The sequence below is a fragment of the Choloepus didactylus genome, chromosome 6 (genome assembly GCF_015220235.1).
Source record: "Choloepus didactylus isolate mChoDid1 chromosome 6, mChoDid1.pri, whole genome shotgun sequence".
In the NCBI taxonomy this organism is placed as follows: domain Eukaryota; kingdom Metazoa; phylum Chordata; class Mammalia; order Pilosa; family Megalonychidae; genus Choloepus; species Choloepus didactylus.
Window position 1 is genome coordinate 33,051,590 of NC_051312.1, and position 17,159 is coordinate 33,068,748.

The window sequence follows — 17,159 nt, forward strand, 5'->3', positions numbered from 1 at the left end:
TTTGTATGTTTCTTGTATTTTGTAATGTTTTCTTGAAATCTGGACATACTGTTTTTTGTTTGTTTGTTTGTTTGTTTTTAAAATCAGTTTTATTGAGACATATTCACATACCATACAATCATCCATGGTGTACAATCAGCTGTTCACAGTACCATCATATAGTTGTGCATTCATCGCCCCAGTCCATTGCTGAACATTTTCCTTATACCAGAAAGAATAAAAATAAGAATAAAAAATAAAAGTAAACAAGAACACCCAAATCATCCCCCCCATCCCCCTATTTTTTCATTTAGTTTTTGTCCCCATTTTTCTGCTCATCCATCCATACACTGGATAAAGGGAGTATGATCCTCAAGGCTTTCACAATCACACCATCACCCCTAATAAGCTATGTTGTTATACAGTCGTCTTCAAGAGTCAAAGCCACTGGATTGGAGTTTGATAATTTCAGGTATTTACCTCTAGCTATTCCAACACACTAGAACCTTAAAGAGGGTTATCTACATAGTGCATGAGAATGCCCACCAGAGTGACCTCTTGACTCCATTTGGAATCTCTCAGCCACTGCAACTTTATTTCGTTTCATTTCGCATCCCCCTTTTAGTCAAGAAGATGTTATCAATCCCATGATGCCGGATCCAGATTCATCCCCAGGAGTCATATCCTGCATTGCCAGGGAGATTTACACCACTGGGAGTCAGGTCCCACGTAGAGGGGAGGGCAGCGAGTTCACCTGCTGAGTTGGGTTAGCTAGAGAGAGAGGGCCACATCTGAGCAACAAAGAGGTACTCAGGGGGAGACTCTTAGGCACAATTATAAGCAGGTTTAGTTTCTCCTTTGCAGTAACTAGCTTCATAAGGGCAAGCGCCAAGATAGAAGGCTCGATATACCACACAGGAGGTCCTCAATATTTGTGAGAACATCAGCAACAATCCATGTGAGGAGGTCCAACACTTCCTCATTTTCCCCCAGCTCCTCAGGGGGACCCTGCATATATATTTTTATTCTCTGCCCAGATTACTTTGAGATATGTCGCTATTTCACGCCAACCTATACAAACCTACCAGATACCACTCCCTATTCAAAGTTCAATGTAAGTATGGTGTTTGAACAAACTACTGTACAAATTAAATTGTTTAGAAAATATACATCCTGCACTGAACAAATATCTCCCCCTCTGGTCTCACTGGACCTGTTGTATTTTATGTGTTACTGCTGAAATTTAGACTCCAAGGTGTCTGTTCCTTACGCTTGTATCCAGCTAGAGTTATGCCAGCTTTTCATGAATGCCAGATGGTAACCAAAACTTTAAAAAAAAAATTTTTTTTTTAAGGAGGAAAAAGAGAAAACACCTTTCCCAGACTTTGCAGATTGACCACTGCCAGCACTGTCCTTCAGAGCTTTTCCATGCAATGAGTTTAGAGAATAGCTCCAAGTTAAAGCATAGGGCTGTCCTGATCCTTTCTTTCCTTGCCTTTTCTTTTCTTTGGCAAGCACATGGGACCCTAGGAATTGCTCCATTTACACGGATATTAATCTCCCCTCTTCCCTAGAAAACAGTTCCCTCACTGGGGTACTGCCCAGTATGTCCTACAGCTAGCAATCCCTTGCCCCAGGCAGCCACTTGAATGTTTTCCCACAGAGTCTATATGTAGGAGCTCTGTGAACTGCCTTCTGCACACAGGGCAAGTTCTGGGATGGTGAGTCCCTCAGACCACCACCAGACAGATTAGGCCAGACATATATGCTCCCAGTATGTGTACATACTTCCTTCAGAACTGGGGCCAGGAGTCTGCACTGGGAACACATGCTTAGCAGTGATTGGTGGGGAAGTGGCCAGCGTGGTTGACACAAGATTCTATCACTTTTAAGTAGCCTTTTTCTTGATTCGGCACTTGCCCTGTTACTGCAGTCCTTTAACTGTTTTTGAGGCCTTTGAGAAAGATGTTCCTGCCAGTTTTTACTAGTTGTTTGAAGCTTCAGTGAAGGGACAGAGCCCTGAAGCATCTCACTCTGCCATCTTGATCAGGGTGGGCACATGATGGATAATTGAGTCAGTTTAAATTTGTGGTAGCCAAAGCAGAAGGTGCACAGCTGCCTCTCATTCCATTTTCTTGTGCTAGTTCCCTGTTGACAGCTCTTTGCAAGATGCTAACTCTAATTCTTTGAGGTTCCAAAGAAGTGGTGGTGATGTGTACTTGTCTAGTAACTCTAGTTCTTTATTTATTCAACACCAATTAGAGAAGTCTATTTTACTGCTCCAGATATTACTTGTGCTATAATTGTAGAGAACTTATGTTTCATCAGTGATGTGGGGCATGGGGTGTATTCATATTGAATACACCCTGATTTTGTGTATTAGCAGTTAAAATGCTGTATATATATATAGGGCTTGCCAGCCCCACTGTATTGCCTGGGGAACAAATGGTGCCAACAGACTCTGTAGTAAGTAGGCATAGGGGATGCATGTTCCAAAAGAACCTCATCAGGGACTTTCAGAGACAAAGCTTATTTTGGCTCTACTCTGATTTAAGGAAAGCTTCCTAATTGAGACAGGAAGTCAGGGTGGGAAGTACTTTGTAGGATTATACAATGGCATCATTAAAATTGAAGTTATCTAATCCAGACTCTTCCAGTTCATGAAACTTCTTTGCAGCTTCCCAAAGAATTCTTTGAATACTGTCACTTCCTTGGCATCATAGGGGGTAATGTTTGCCTCCTAACTTACCAGGATTATTTTCCATACAGAAGTACTTAAGAAGAATATATTTTGGTTACTCCAGAGGATGCTCCTTGCCAAAGAGACTCTGCTTTCTAAGCAGCCATTTGGAGGATAAGTCAGGGCTCAGTGTTTTAAGGACTGCCCTGAGAATACTTAGGAATAAGACAAGTTTCTAGGTATTCCAAAGCAGTCAGCTGCTCCCAAATCTTGCTTCCATTCTTCAACCTCCACCCAGTTCTTATAGAACTAGTTTATTAGTAATGAATAAGTACTTTATAAGATGGCATAAATATCCTGAATAGATATTCTTCTCAAAATTTCACTCTTCTTTTTTCTCCAGTACCTTTCACTACCCCTAGTCTCACAAATATGTTGTATTTCAAAGACTCAAAGACATGCCATTAATTTGTTTGCCACTGTGAAAGAAAAAAAATCTTGCCAATTAAACTGTGTCACATAATTGTAAGATGCATCCCAGTTTCAGACACGTTAAATTATGAGACAAAAAAGTATCTTAGAATTGATGAAATACAGCATTTCTGCTTCTATAAACATAGATATCATTGAAGAGTCAGGTTTTCAAACAAGGAGAAGATGTTATTTTACTGTTTTCTTCTCTTCCTCATTGGTTACATTGTATTCTCTCTCCAAATGTAGGACTATTTCAAGTGTCTAAGTGTGGGGGTTATAGGCCTTGTCTAGATAGAAAACATCATTTAATAGCTGGTTGTCCTCAACAGGAAAGGGCACCAGCCAGGTTGGTAGGGCTTCTGCTCTCTCTCCTCCAGGCTGTTAGGGGAAATGCTGTGGTGGGCCGCTTACTGGGATAAAGTGACTGCGCATGATTACGCCTAAAGCCAGCTGGCTTTAGTAACAGTGAATTGAATTTAACTCAATGGGGAAAGATTGATAGCCGCTGTCTTTATCCTGCATCTCTGCTTTTAAGAAGAGTCTGGCTGGGAGCTAGAGACCTGTTCCTTGGGAGAGCAAGGCAGGATGCTGCCAGAGAGGAAAGATATACATTTGTTTCTGAAACCCATTTTTTTTTTTTTTTTGAAGCGTGAGTGTAACAGACATGGCAAACTGGGGTCTCTGGGCCATGTTTATCAGATAAGTCTTAACTGGCCCTTGTACGAAAACAAAAAAAAAAGTGTTTTAGCTAAACTTCAGCAATGAGATATCCAAAAATCCAGATTTATGGCTTTTATATATATATATATGATGAGCCAGCAATACTGAGCCCACATTCTAGCTTGGTAACAGTTGGCTGAAGCTGAGTGATGGGACTCATGCCCTCCTGCATGGCATTCTCCATCATTTACAGTGGATATATGGACTTGTTACCTTCCTGAGCTTGTCAGTTCCTGCAGTATAGCATGTAGTTTGAAGAAATTTGGACTTAGGACAGACCTTCACTGAGTCCTGGTGCTGTCCTTTAATAGTTATTTGCCACAGGACAACGTGCTTAACTTCTCCTAGGCCCGGTGTTCTGTGGATGTTTAGCAATACCTGTTTTTCCAGGTTGTGATGAGGTTTAAATAAAGAAATACACTCAAAGTGTTTAATATATTGTCTGGCACCAAAAAAAAAGGGCTCAATAAAATTTATGTGTATCACATATAATAATTTAAATTTATGATTGAGTTAGATTATATAATTAAAGATTTTTGTCAGTTGTTAAGAGAGCCCAAAAATACTTTTTCTCACAAAAAGGGTGTGAGACAATAAGAGGATTATGGATTATGATGACATGGAAGAACTGACTACCAAAATAAATGTTGGCACTCCAACATAATCTCCATGTATGCCCCCCTTTTCCCTCTTGTGTTGATCCCAACTTCCTATTTGTCTACTGGAGGTATTACAGGTAGAAATAAGATCATGTCTCTGAAACGCTTGTTCATTTCTCACTGAAGAGCAGTTTTCAGCATAATACAGTGGCCATATCCAGTCTGGAAGCTCTATAGCACTTTATTTATTTATGTGTCTAATTACTTAGCTTGCAGGAAGGGTGTGATCTCAGATAACAGGTGTCAGGTGGCTGCATAGGGGGAAGTTATTTATCTCTTCCCCACATTTTTCCTTCTGAATGACCTCTCTGAGTTGGTAATTGACAGGGATTATTGCCATTTTTTTAATCTCTGCTAGGAGGCTGCTGGAGTCTTCCCTCATTTCATTATCCCGTTATGATGGAGCAGGATCCAGAGAGCACCCAATTTACCCAGACCCAGCGAGGTAAGGCCAAAGTGAGAAGTGGCACTAGGTGGGGGGGAGGGGCGGCCCTTGGGGTTGCCATGCTGTCGGAAGTTCCATTCCGTGCCTCTCTGGTCCTGGTGCTCTTCTCCTCCTCAGTTACGGTTTTGAGACAGGTGTTTCAGGTGGTTGGGAAGTTGCAGGTAAGTGAATAGAATAACCTCTGGTGACAGGTGGTTATGACACAAGCTCTTGTCCTTGGAGCTCATTTCTGCAGGTGGGGCAATTAGAGGAGGGACCTGAGGAGACCACAGGCAGAGTCACAGGGTATTCCTTTTCTGCAGATCAAAGAGGCTGTTGCCATTTAGATGGACAGTCAAAAGGGAAACATTTTTTGTTTATAGGAAAATTACTCACCCCTCCCTCCCAAAAAAACTATGCTGTCATTTGAGAAGGAATTTAGAAAATCGTAGGACAGAAGTGAAGCTCATTCAGATGTTGAATTTTGGTAGACTACTTGAAGGACAAGATGACTGAAGAAAGAGTAACTGAATAAAACAAATTGGCATTTTATTAAAGTGCTTGCTTTTACACTGGGTGGAAGACGTTTGAAAAGTTCTTGAAGAGATTAAAAAAAAAAAAATAGATGAGTCCAAGGCCCACCCTTTCCTCATATGGGTAACTGAGGACAAAGGATAGGTGTCATAGTGATTTATAATGTTTATTTGTAGAGAGTGGCCCCTTGGGGTTGCCACAATTATATTTACTGATTCTGTTAGTGATCTAAAAAAGGGGTAACCTGTACCTCATTTAAGCAATACTAAATAGAGCACGTTGGGAGGCTTTGCCAAAAGAAAAGAGGAATTTACCATGGTGGGGTTAGCAAGTTAGCAATATGGTCAGATAAAGCTAAAAAAGCTTTGCTTTAGATTAAGAATTTCAGATCCACTGGGAAAAATCTTTAGGTCATGATGATTCCATTGATATTAAATGATTTTGTTGTTGCCACAGTTATGTCACGATACTGAACACTCTGAGATACTAGTGAAAAGATTCCCCATTATCCTCCTACTTCCTTTTCCAGTTTCCAGTCATGGCAAACCCAAGGATCAGAGTTGAACATAGGAATTGATGACTTTAAAATGGGTAGCACAAAGATAATATTATTTGAAAGTTGTGAACCCTAAATGAGGGAAGGAAATTTTTCACACAAAGCAAATATTTTGAATCACTGTGGTAGAGAACTTCTTGCTATAGAACAGTTTCTTTTAGAGTAGCAATGGGAGTGTTATCCTCAGAATTTTTGACCTGTCAGAGTTCAACAGTGATTCTTAAAGATTGAGATCCTTATTTGGCTTCCCTTCACATAATAAGTCTGTTACTTATTCCTACTCTGATCTCGTTATCACAGAAAATGTCCATACTTTGTGGTGTTGGTATTCTTACATTTCCCCTTTGAACACAAAATAGGTTTTTGGAGGGGAAACTGTTCTTTGAAGAACACTTGAGGGTTTATTTAAATATTTAAAATTTTCACCTGGAACACTTTGAGGTTGTCTGATAGATTATCCAAGCCCCTGAATAAAAGGATGGCTGTTGCCTCATTACTGGTTGGTTAATTTCTTTTTCCTCTTAGATGTCACAGCACACAATATGTATAGGTCAAAACTTTTGTGAGATATATCTCCTCGGTATTCAAAACCTGAGCTTCCTTCTGTCTGGACACCTAAAAGGATGAGTCTAGAATGTACTGGTATTTAATAATTGTGCCAGGAATCCTTTTTTACCACTGATGTATAGTTTCATAGCCTAAGAAATTCCTGTCCTAGGGCAGTTAAATATTTTTGGTTACTAAGTGCTGAAATTGTATCCCTACATCAAAGGGCAATCTTTGTTATCATCCTCTCAACGTTATTTTGTTACTTCTACCATATTATAATTTTTCCATTAGTTAGGGTAGACTATATACTAAGGAATGAAGGTACTCTTATGGTCCTTTTTCAGAATCAGTTCTCCAGAAATGATCTTCATTCCCCTCTTGAAACTTTTCTTCTGTTACATTCTTTTCCAGACTGATTGACTGGAAAATTTAACCAACAATCACTTGATTTCTGCTGGAAGATTTCTGTGTACTTGATAGTTATAGGAATAACTCAAGAGTACTGACTTCTGTCTGTTAAAAATTAGAGATTCTGTGATTCATCCTTACAAAATGAATGTGAACAGGGGTCCAAAGGGATAATTTAAGTTCCACCAGTTCAGGCTTTTAAGAAATAGTTCTTGTACTCTGATTATCTTGGCCAAGGCACCTGTATAACCCATGCCTATCTGCTAATCAAAGATAATCTGGATTCAGTGATGCCAAATGCAGCATCTGTAACACAGACTTTTGAGTTCCAAAGGTTGTCAGTCAGCCTACTTGAGAATTCTATTTGATGATTGGCCAGATGGACAGCACCTCTGATGACAGACATTTCCAAGGTTGGCCTCAGTTCCTACAGCAGTTGACTACATGGTCTTTGGCGTGGGAAAGTGGACTTACTGAGGATTTGTCCAGAGACTATCCAGGAGTATGAAAAAGTCAGGCTGCAAGATGTTTGTAAATACTTTCCATACCATTTGGATAGGACTACTGCTGTTTTCATTCTCAATTTTTCCAGAGTTCTATTTTAAATAAAATAATGAAAGATACATGTCTTTTTTTCCTTTTATATTCAAACATTATAGAAATATATAAAGAATAAAGGTCCCCAATAATCATTAGGATTGCTCGTTCTCCTTTTAGTTTTTTCCCTAGTTATAAAAATATATATATTTTTTATACATATTAGTATATACATACCATTTTTCAGTTATTCTGCCACTTAAATTTTCATTTTAGAGGGCTCTCCTTGTGAGAATATAGAACTACTTTATTTTTTGTTTTTTAATTGTTACATAGTGTTTCTTTGTATGGATATAATTCATTTAATCTGTTGATTGGTCACTTGAGTCTTTTCCCAGTTTTTTTTGCTAGTGCTAAAATGTTGCAAATGAACTTCCTCCTTACATGTATCTTTGTATCCTTGTGTGTTTCTGTAGGATAAAATTCCCAGTGGAATTAGTGAGTTCAGATGTGTGCCTCAGACAGGTTTGAAGTCTGGAAATTTCTTAGTACTCCACTTTAATGTTATCTGTAAGACATTTTTCTATTAATAGTCCTCTCTCAACTTCTTTGTCGCAGCTTCAAATTATATAGCAGTGTTGTGAGAAGTGGAGGAAAATTTGAGAAAGAAGGAAATGTGGAGAACTGTATGGGACACTGAAAGTTTTCGTGGAGTATCAAGATACTAAAGTCATAGTTTGAAGAGTAGAGGTCCAAACTATTTGCTAAGAGTAACCATAGGAAAGGAGAAGAAAATGAATGACTATTACTTTCTATTTTGATGTAGCCTCTGATGCTCTAATTTTAAGAAATAGAAAAACCTCTCTTTTTTTCTGTTAGACTTTCTGTTCTCCCAAATATATTTTTTTACTCCATCTCCATACTGTATATTTCTGCTGTTACAAATGTTTATGAATAATCAATAAGGGAGCAGTAAGAGGTTCAAAAAGATAATTTTAAGAAGACAGGACAAATCTGGAGCTATGGATATTTGTTGGAGAAAAAAGAAGTTCTGGCGAAGATGATGCCTATAGATACCTTCTTTAATCATCTAAGGTTTACCATCTCCTGGCCTGTTTTCTCATCCATGAAATGAAAGAATAGATGATCTCTAGATGAATGCTAACGTCTCTCTCCTTTCTTACATTTTGAATATGACTGATGACTAAAGAAAAGTTGTGAGTCTATATAAAGGGCACTCTGAGAAACTGAAAAGGACCCCTTAAGAAGCTAAAAATAAAGGTCCAGTGCTATCCTCTTGGGAGGGGGTAGCTTTCCATCAAATGATGACTGATTAAAAGGCCTATTAGTCTTCTCTCCGAACAGAAACACTGGTGATAGTTTCATAAATATATTCTGCAGTACAAGCCTCCTGGTGAGTTAAATGCCATTTATTTTTCATGTCTCCGGAGTTTGTTTCAGCAGGCAGATGCCATGGGAGAGCTGGATTTACTGTCTTTCACAGAATTCCTCACATTAGTGCTAGTTTGTGTTTGTCCATCTCTGTCTCTCAGATTATCTCCTGCTGCATACTACGCTCAGAGGATGATCCAGTATCTCTCGCGGAGAGACAGTATTCGCCAGCGCTCCATGCGCTACCAACAGAACCGTCTCCGTTCTTCCACCTCCTCTTCCTCAGACAACCAGGGTCCATCAGTAGAGGGAACCGACTTGGAATTTGAGGACTTTGAGTAAGTACATACTCAGCTTGCTCTCTTCCCTCTCCTCCCCATGCTTTGAGTCCTTCCAAGTTGGCTGCTGTCTGAGCAGCAAGGGTTAACATTCTTGTTTCAGACCCTTAAGTTATTATTTATGAGTAATAAGATAGGATGAGGAACAAAAGGTTAAAATGCCCAGGGCACTCCCATCTCTGGCAGTTGCATTGCTGATTCACTGGAGCCTGTGGGAAGACACAGCCCATTGGGTCCCTTGCCAGAGTAAAAGATGGCTGCATGCCCTTTAGGCAACATTTTTATTTCCCTTTTACATGTACAGAGACTGTAATGCTTCTCCTTGGCTATCTTCAAAACCTCAAATAGGCAAGAGGGTTGGTGTTTTTTCTCTTAAGCGTAGTAGGTATGGAGATTAACAATAGAGAAAATACTCAGATTTTTCCAGGAGGAGGATTCTCTATCTTAGTACCCTTGATCAGACTGATTCTTTGAGGTCCTATTCCCCTGCCTAAACTTCTCAATCTTCCACCTTCCCCACCTCCCAAAAGAGCCTTTGAAAGTTGCCTGTCACATTAATACTGTGGGTGGAGAAGTGATTCCTTGCTTCTCCTGGCCTTTTTCAGTAAAGGTGGAGGGGGGAGCAGTAAGCTAAAAGAGCAGGATCAACTCCAGGCTCCAGAATTCAAGCTCCATAACCTTAGTGCTGGGTTTGGCCTTCTCTGTCTTGCTGCTCCTGACCTTTCCTGGTTTGTATCAGATTGGACATTTGGCTCTTGTTTTGATTTCTATGTTTAGAACACCCTCCCTCCCCCTTTGCTTTTGCTGGCAGTATTAGAATAGAGTGGCCCAACAGTCATTTTCCTTCTTGATATAGCTTGGTCAGGTTTTAGGTCTTAAGGGTTCTTGCCACTCTCAGCTTCTTCCACTTCTTTGAATGGAATGGATAGTTCCTCAGGAGCCATCTTGTAACAAATGGCATGCAAAATCTCAAGCAGATGTGTTAGAGAAAGGTCTTTGTCAGAGAGGACTAAGGAGATGATAACAACCTTTGTACCAACTTGCCTTCCTGGTGCTGTCATTCAATATACCAGCTATTACCTACTTAGAAGCAAAAGGAAGACTAAAAGGGACGTTTATTTGTTTAAGATGTAAATGTGAAAGAAATGCAGGGGTGTCCTGAAGCAGCTGTGGCGTGGCCAAGGGAGCAGGAGTGGTGGTCCTTTCTCACAAACTATGTGAGGAGAGCCCAGCTACTCCCTGACCCTTGGCATTTACCCTTCTGTCCACTCTAGGGGAAGGGGGATGCACATACTTACTGGCAGTGAAGGGAACAGAGACTCCATTTCCTTAGCCAGACAGACACCTGTAGCGAAATATGTTCTCCTGTAGATATGATTCTCCCAGCACCAGGGTCTTTTAAAGGAAGCAGTTTAAACACATGCTGAAGCTGCTGGCACTTAGTGCTGCTGAAAAAGCCTGGGTGACTTTCTTTGAGCAGTCCTGTGGAGCTCTGGGAGTCAGTGCTGTAGATTGCTTAGCCCTCCATGCATGCTTGGAAAGCTGTATTATCTCATTGCAGTGGTAAAATGTGGGGCTCGTGCCTTTGAGCTGTATCTTGCCTCGTGACTTGTCCTTCACAATGGAGTTCTGGGTTACTTTAAAATGTTCTGTTCTCATCTTACCTTCTCTTTCTTCTGCTACCACCTCCTCCCTTTCCCCTTCCTTCCCCCTCAATTCTCCTGTGTCAGACTGCCTCCTCCTTGTCCTCCCCACAGCCCACCTGTGCTCTCACCTTCCCCCTGGCTTCAGCACAACCTGAGTTTACATTTCCTTCTTCACTTTCCATACTCTGGCACACCATGTTTCTACTAGGGGTCTTGTATTGCTCCCTGGTTAATAACAATGGGCCAGTTTCTCTATTGCCTCTCTTAAATTCTGTCTCCTGGATGTTTTCCTTTCTTTTTTGGGGGTGATGCAGGCTGTAATCTTGTTTTTAATAGCGGCTATGGATTAGTCACCTCAGCATTAGTAGTCCAGGTCTTCTGGTGAAGGATGTTACTGGCTGGTTGATACTGATTTATAGTCTGTTCATTCTTTCTGTCTCTTTCCCTCCCCCCTCCCCCCACTGTATATGGCGTGCTGCTTGTGGTTGCTCCTCTTAATTTCTATGGTCTCTGAGGAGAGAGATAGTGAGGAAACATGGATTGTACCAGTCCATTTTAATTTCTGTGCCCTAATTCTTTCCTTAGCTTTAATGAGTAGAAGTTAGAAGCTTGTATAGTCACAATTCACAGGACTTTCAGATGCAGAGAAGCTGGTAACCAAGTGTGGCCTAGAATCCTCCTAGCAGTTAAGGAGCCATTAAGAGAGACTGTTCTAGTGGGTTTCCTCACCTTCACAGCACATCGTGCCCCTGCCTTTGCTACCCCACTTCAACCTTTCACCCTCTTCCCATGTGCTAACTCACAGGTCATTCAGCCATTCTCTGACTCTTCCCAACCAGTTGTGTAGGGTTCCCAGAAAACCAAAGGAGCCTTTACGCAGATCCCATTTTGGGGGGTCTTTTCTTTTACCCTTTCATTAAATGAAAGGTATCAGGTATAATAATATTTTTCAAATGCTTGCTAATTTATAGCTTACAAAACATTTATATGCATAAATAATTAATGTAAACCTATTTTTACATCTTGTTGATCCAAATAACTACCAGTGAGGTATTTATTTGTTCCATTGTGGTATTTCTCTGAATGAGGATACTGAGACTTGACCAAATCACGGATGTGTCTAAGATTACAGAAAAAGCATATTTAGTGTCTGGCTTTTATTGTCCTGCATATTTGAGCCCTTCCATAAGCTTGCTGTGGAACTTACAAAGATTTATCTCTAGGAGATTGGAGATTGGTCAGCATCCAGTTAAATGTTGTGTTTTTTTTGTGGTCTGGATTAATGAACATCTTCCCAGGCACATCTTTGTGACAAGGATTGAGACTACAGGGTCCCTGTGTTTATAAAAATGCACAAACAGGATAGAGACCTCAGCAGCGTCTTTGCATAAACATGTTCACAAGCAGGGTGAGGGTGTGGCTGCCCTTGACATTGCTGTCTGGCTACTTTGAATCCAGATCACCTGTTAAATATAGATGGCAAATAAGCATAAAGATAACTTTATTTTCATTTTCACCATCTCTTTGGAAAAAGAGAGGAAGGCTTTATGTAATCCAGGTTAAGTGCTGTGTCCCAGCAGATATCATTCTCATACCTAGAGGAGAGTTGCTGGGGCCTGCAAAAGAGGTGGTATGTGTGCCTTTATGAATATTATTTCCCCCCTTCCTCATTTTATCAGTTATTCTAAATGCAGTTATAATCCCAAATCATCCCCAGATCATGCTCCTGCCTCACTGAGAGGGGCTTTTTCTGTAGCTGCTTTGCCTTCCTGGGTGAAGAATACCCTGAACAAAGTCCTTGCTAATGATAGTCAGAAATAGAGGAGCTTTGGGTTAGATCAGCTACAAAAATATCTACCACACATACCATCCACTGAGTAATTATATTCAACTTCTTGAAAATTGTTGCTAGCACAGAACAGAACAAGTTCTTCATTACCAGTTTAGACACCATACTTTTGATTTTTGCCTGGGGAAAACATCTTAGTGAGAATTCTAGTCTTTTAGCCTTGAATTGAAGTAACCTTAGGCCTATTACATTTTATTTTCTTAACTCTTACAATTTGCCTGGTCGTATTTGGGACCCCTTTATCCAGAAATTCATATTGTGACCAAATATGCAAAAATATTTAGTTGCAGTTAGATGACAGACATTTCTCTGCGCCAGAGGTCGGTTCTAATTCCTTAGTTTGGCATGGTATGTTCTAGCAATAGCACATACACATGTACAGGTGTGTACAACAAGACATCCTTTAGCAAAGAAGTCATTAAAAGTCTTCTTAGTATATGATGTAGCTGAGGAGAGGTCTGAAGGCTGTTGCCTCAAGTCCCATCGTCAGCTCTACCATCTGATTAGGTGTGGCTTAGGGGAGGTTATGTGCCCTTAGTTCACAATTTGATAATTCTTCATCTGTCCTTTTGATATAATGGAAATTTAGTTGAGCCAAAGGCAAATAAAATATTAGAAACCAGGTCATACTACTCCTATCATGATCTGTCTACAGGTGAAATTCTGATAACTTTGTGAGCCTCATACTTGCTTTCAAGTTCTCTATGGTAGAAATTCCAGCAGAGTGAAGCCGCATGTCCTTGGTAGTACTTGTTCCTGCTCTCTCTTCTCTTCCTGGAATTTCCAGTCTCCAATAACAAATACATGACTTGTAACCAGAAAGGGAAGGGTAGCTATTGCCATCTGAAATCTTTGGAGTGGGGTATTGGCTTACTTCATTTTCAAGTGTGGTCGGCTTTGTCTCTTCCGTTTGACTTACAGACCATGGACTCTTTAATATTTTAGAAGTGCAAGAGAAATTGTAAGGAAAGACACTGTAAACTTATTCTCTTTACAGAGTAGAACCTGCTACAGCATTCAGGAATCAGCTGGCCAACTACATTTATTGAGTGACTGTGCTGTACAGAATTACTTCTTAAAGTGGGAGTAGATGAGAAACTGTTTGCTTCCTCTTTACCTGAGAATCTAAAATAATTTCACTTGGTTTTTGTAGTGGTTGATTGATTTTACAAGATCACCTTGTAAAAAAGGAAAATAAGAAGTCTTAAAATATAAGGGGCTGTCTCTAGGTATACTTAGGGGAAAAGCAAATAAATTCACAGTCATAGGAACATGAAACAGCATGGGGTGTTTTGGGAATTGCCCTGTTGACTGTAAACTGTAAGATATATGGCAGGAGATGAGACCTGAGAATTAGACTGGGGTCAAATCTTGAAGAGTCTTGTGTGCCTTGCAAAGGAGGTGAAATTTATTCCATAAGTGAGAGGGAGTCATTAAAGGGTTTTAAGCTGTGGAATAACATCATCAGATAATCTGCATACGTTTCTAAAAAGACAGACTATAATAAGGGTTGTGATAGAGGTACCACTAACATACTAAAACAGTATTATTGTATGAAGGGAGAGCATATTTGGGGCGATGTGCGAGTTTCATGGATTTAAGCTGGGTGTTAAAGACTGCATAGGACTTTGATAGATGAATTGATATGGAGGGTAGAGGTAGGGAGGGAGATTCTAGACAAGGAAATAGCTTGAAAAAAGCCCAGAGATAGGAGATTTACGGGGTTTATTCAGAGACCCTGAGTAGATCTGTGGGTAAAGCTATGGGGTGTTTATTACATGAGAGAGAAGACTGGAAAGGCATTTGGGGCCTGAACTGTGGAGGACTTAGAATGCCTGACTGAGAACTTGGGACTTTATTTTTATCTAGGAACAGCCGTAATTCAGTCTGCATTTCAGGTAGCTAACTCAGACAGCCTTGGTTAGCTTGATCTAAAGTGGCAAGTGTATGGGTACAGGCAAACCAGTAAGGAAGCAGTGGATATAGTATAGTGAGGACTTAAGAGGACTGAATTTTAGGTATTGAGTGTAAAATGCCTTAGTGTTTTCTAAGAGTGGGGCCTGTTTCTGAATATTCCTGGGGAATGAGCTCCTTTTGCCTTGTACTCAGCAGAGGTAGAATAATTAAAATCTGAAAGTAAAGAAAATTCCTAAGGTATAGGGTATATGAAAGCTGTAGCACCCCAATATATTTAAGATTTATGCATGCCTATCTGAATTCTAGCTCTTTATCCAAGGATTTTGAGCCTGTTGTTTAGAAGTATATAATATTGTTTGGCAACTTTAGGATTAGTACTTTTTATGGGCAAATAAAATGCATATGAATATTTATTATGGGGAATGCAGAAGAGAGAAAATGGAACATGTCTGGATTTTGCTTGAGCTGAGAATGGGAAAAAACAGATGGAAAGAATTGAATAGCCAGAAAAAAAAAAGGACATAACCACTTATATACATATATACGTATATGTATGTATGCATTTTAACATAAAATGCACAATAAGGATATGGATTTGCATTATGTATTCAGACACAATTTAAAGGTAGAATAAGAGAGGAGAGAAACTTATAAATGGTAATTATCTCAAATCATCTTTTATATTACTGTTCCTTGGAGAAAAGCTGCAGTTCCAGGAGACCTGTTATTAGGTATTCCATATTTATGGTATCAGCTGAGAATGCTCCTTCCTCTCAGAAATCTAATCCCTTGCACATGAGCATGCTCCTTGGAAGGAGAAACTGGGGCCTCAGTTTCCAACTAACAGTGCACAAGTAAGGAAGGGACTTGGCCCAGATCACCGTGCCTTCCAGGGACAGGCATACCAACCAGGCCTTCTCTTATCTGGAGATTTAATAGAAAGAGAGAAGCATAGGGAAGCAAGTGAATTTTTTAATAGTTTGATTTACAGCAAAATCAGCTATGTGCTGTCAAAGGACAATGGGTTTTTGAGCTTCTTAGTGCAAGAGCGTCATTTATAAAGGGCTGCGTTAGAGCCATTTGTCACTGAGGAGCAATGACAACCTGTCTGGTCAGGACTCAGACATCAGTCTTCAGGTATATTTTTCATTTCTTTAAATTACAACCTCTTTCTGAAGGAATTAATCCTGCGTATTTAGCAAAAGAGTCACTGCTGTGTTTTTCCTGTGCTCCAGAGATGCATCTTCTTGTATTCAGCACTTGTCTTAGATGCTTGATTGTTTGAAGGGTGTTTTTTTTTCCCTGTAAAATCTCACTTTTTCCCCCCTCCCTTTCCAAAATACCCCTCGGAGAGTTAATCACAGAAGCACAGAGTTCAACAACTGGGAAAGCCATTAATAACCCATTAATAACCCAGCCAGCTCCTATCCTGCTGGCTTAACGGCAGCGTCTGGCTGATGAAATTGATGAGGATTTCTCTGGTATTTCCCTGGAAGGTATTCTGGTGAGAAAAAATCCTCCTGTGATAGAGGAACAGTACCAGCATATTTGTTTATTCTGGCCTTCACTGTTTTTTTGCTTTTTGTTTTTTAAGACATCTTGAAAAGGTCATGGGCTATGTTAGGTTAGGCCCCAGTATTTAGCACCCTCTATTCCTAAGTTAATTGTCTTTTGGATTTGCCTTTCTTCCACTGTCTATCTGACAAATATCTTTCAATCCACTCGTATAATTTATTTTGCCTTCTTCATCTCATGGAGCCTTGATGTATGTTGACTTTGTATAAGCATTAAAGGGAATGGCATTATCTTAAGTATTTTTAATTTCTTTGCTTTTTTCTTGGGACTCGTACCACTCTCCCTTTGTTTGTACACCTCCCAAATATCCTATGCGTTGAATTTTGATTCCCCATCTCAACTTCTTATCTCTTAATTCTCCCTTTTTTCTAGACTATGAAATCTTGAGGACCCCTAGTTGGCCTTTGCAGCTCTAGTTTATTCAGAGCTGTGCCATTTGTCTGGGAGTAGTGCATTCCAGTACTAAAACCCAGGGCCTTTTTCTCTCCTCTTGCCTAACTTGTCCTTTTGTTGGGCAGTCTGGCCTTTGCCACCTTAACCATTCCTATTTTCAAGGTTTTTTGTGGTCAGTAAATGTTTGAACTGGTTTCGTTGTAGGCTGTTGTCCCCCCGTTTTCTTTTTTCCCATAGACAGCATCTTATTTGTGTGTTGCTATATGTCTGAAGTAGCTGGTCTCATTCTTATTTTTCTATATATCCTCCAATAATCTCTAAATATTGTAAAGCCACTATCTCTGGCCCTGTTTAGCAACCTCCCTCCCCTCCTTTTTGTAATGGAGTAAGAAACTGAATCAGAAAGAAGTTGGATTTTTTTTAGGAATTAATAACAATGAAAAGAAGCTTGTGATAAATTTTGTAGGAGCCCAAGATTTTCCCCAGCCTAGCATTTGTCCATTTTTCTAACTTGTCTACTTGTGTCATT

At 40.0% G+C, this 17,159-nt stretch overlaps 1 protein-coding gene across 9 annotated transcripts in view; it reads left to right on the forward strand.

Annotated features, from left to right (window-relative positions):
- AMBRA1 (autophagy and beclin 1 regulator 1) overlaps window positions 1-17,159 on the forward strand; it is a 182,743-nt gene that overhangs the window by 55,666 nt on the left and 109,918 nt on the right. For 7 of the 9 annotated variants that reach the window (XM_037838594.1, XM_037838595.1, XM_037838593.1 and 4 more), the window contains 2 exons: window positions 4,871-4,957; window positions 9,074-9,250. In XM_037838594.1, coding sequence (XP_037694522.1) covers window positions 4,871-4,957; window positions 9,074-9,250 — 264 coding nt within the window. The remainder of the gene's footprint in view (window positions 1-4,870; window positions 4,958-9,073; window positions 9,251-17,159) is intronic. The other 2 variants (XM_037838597.1, XM_037838601.1) reach the window with 1 other exon arrangement.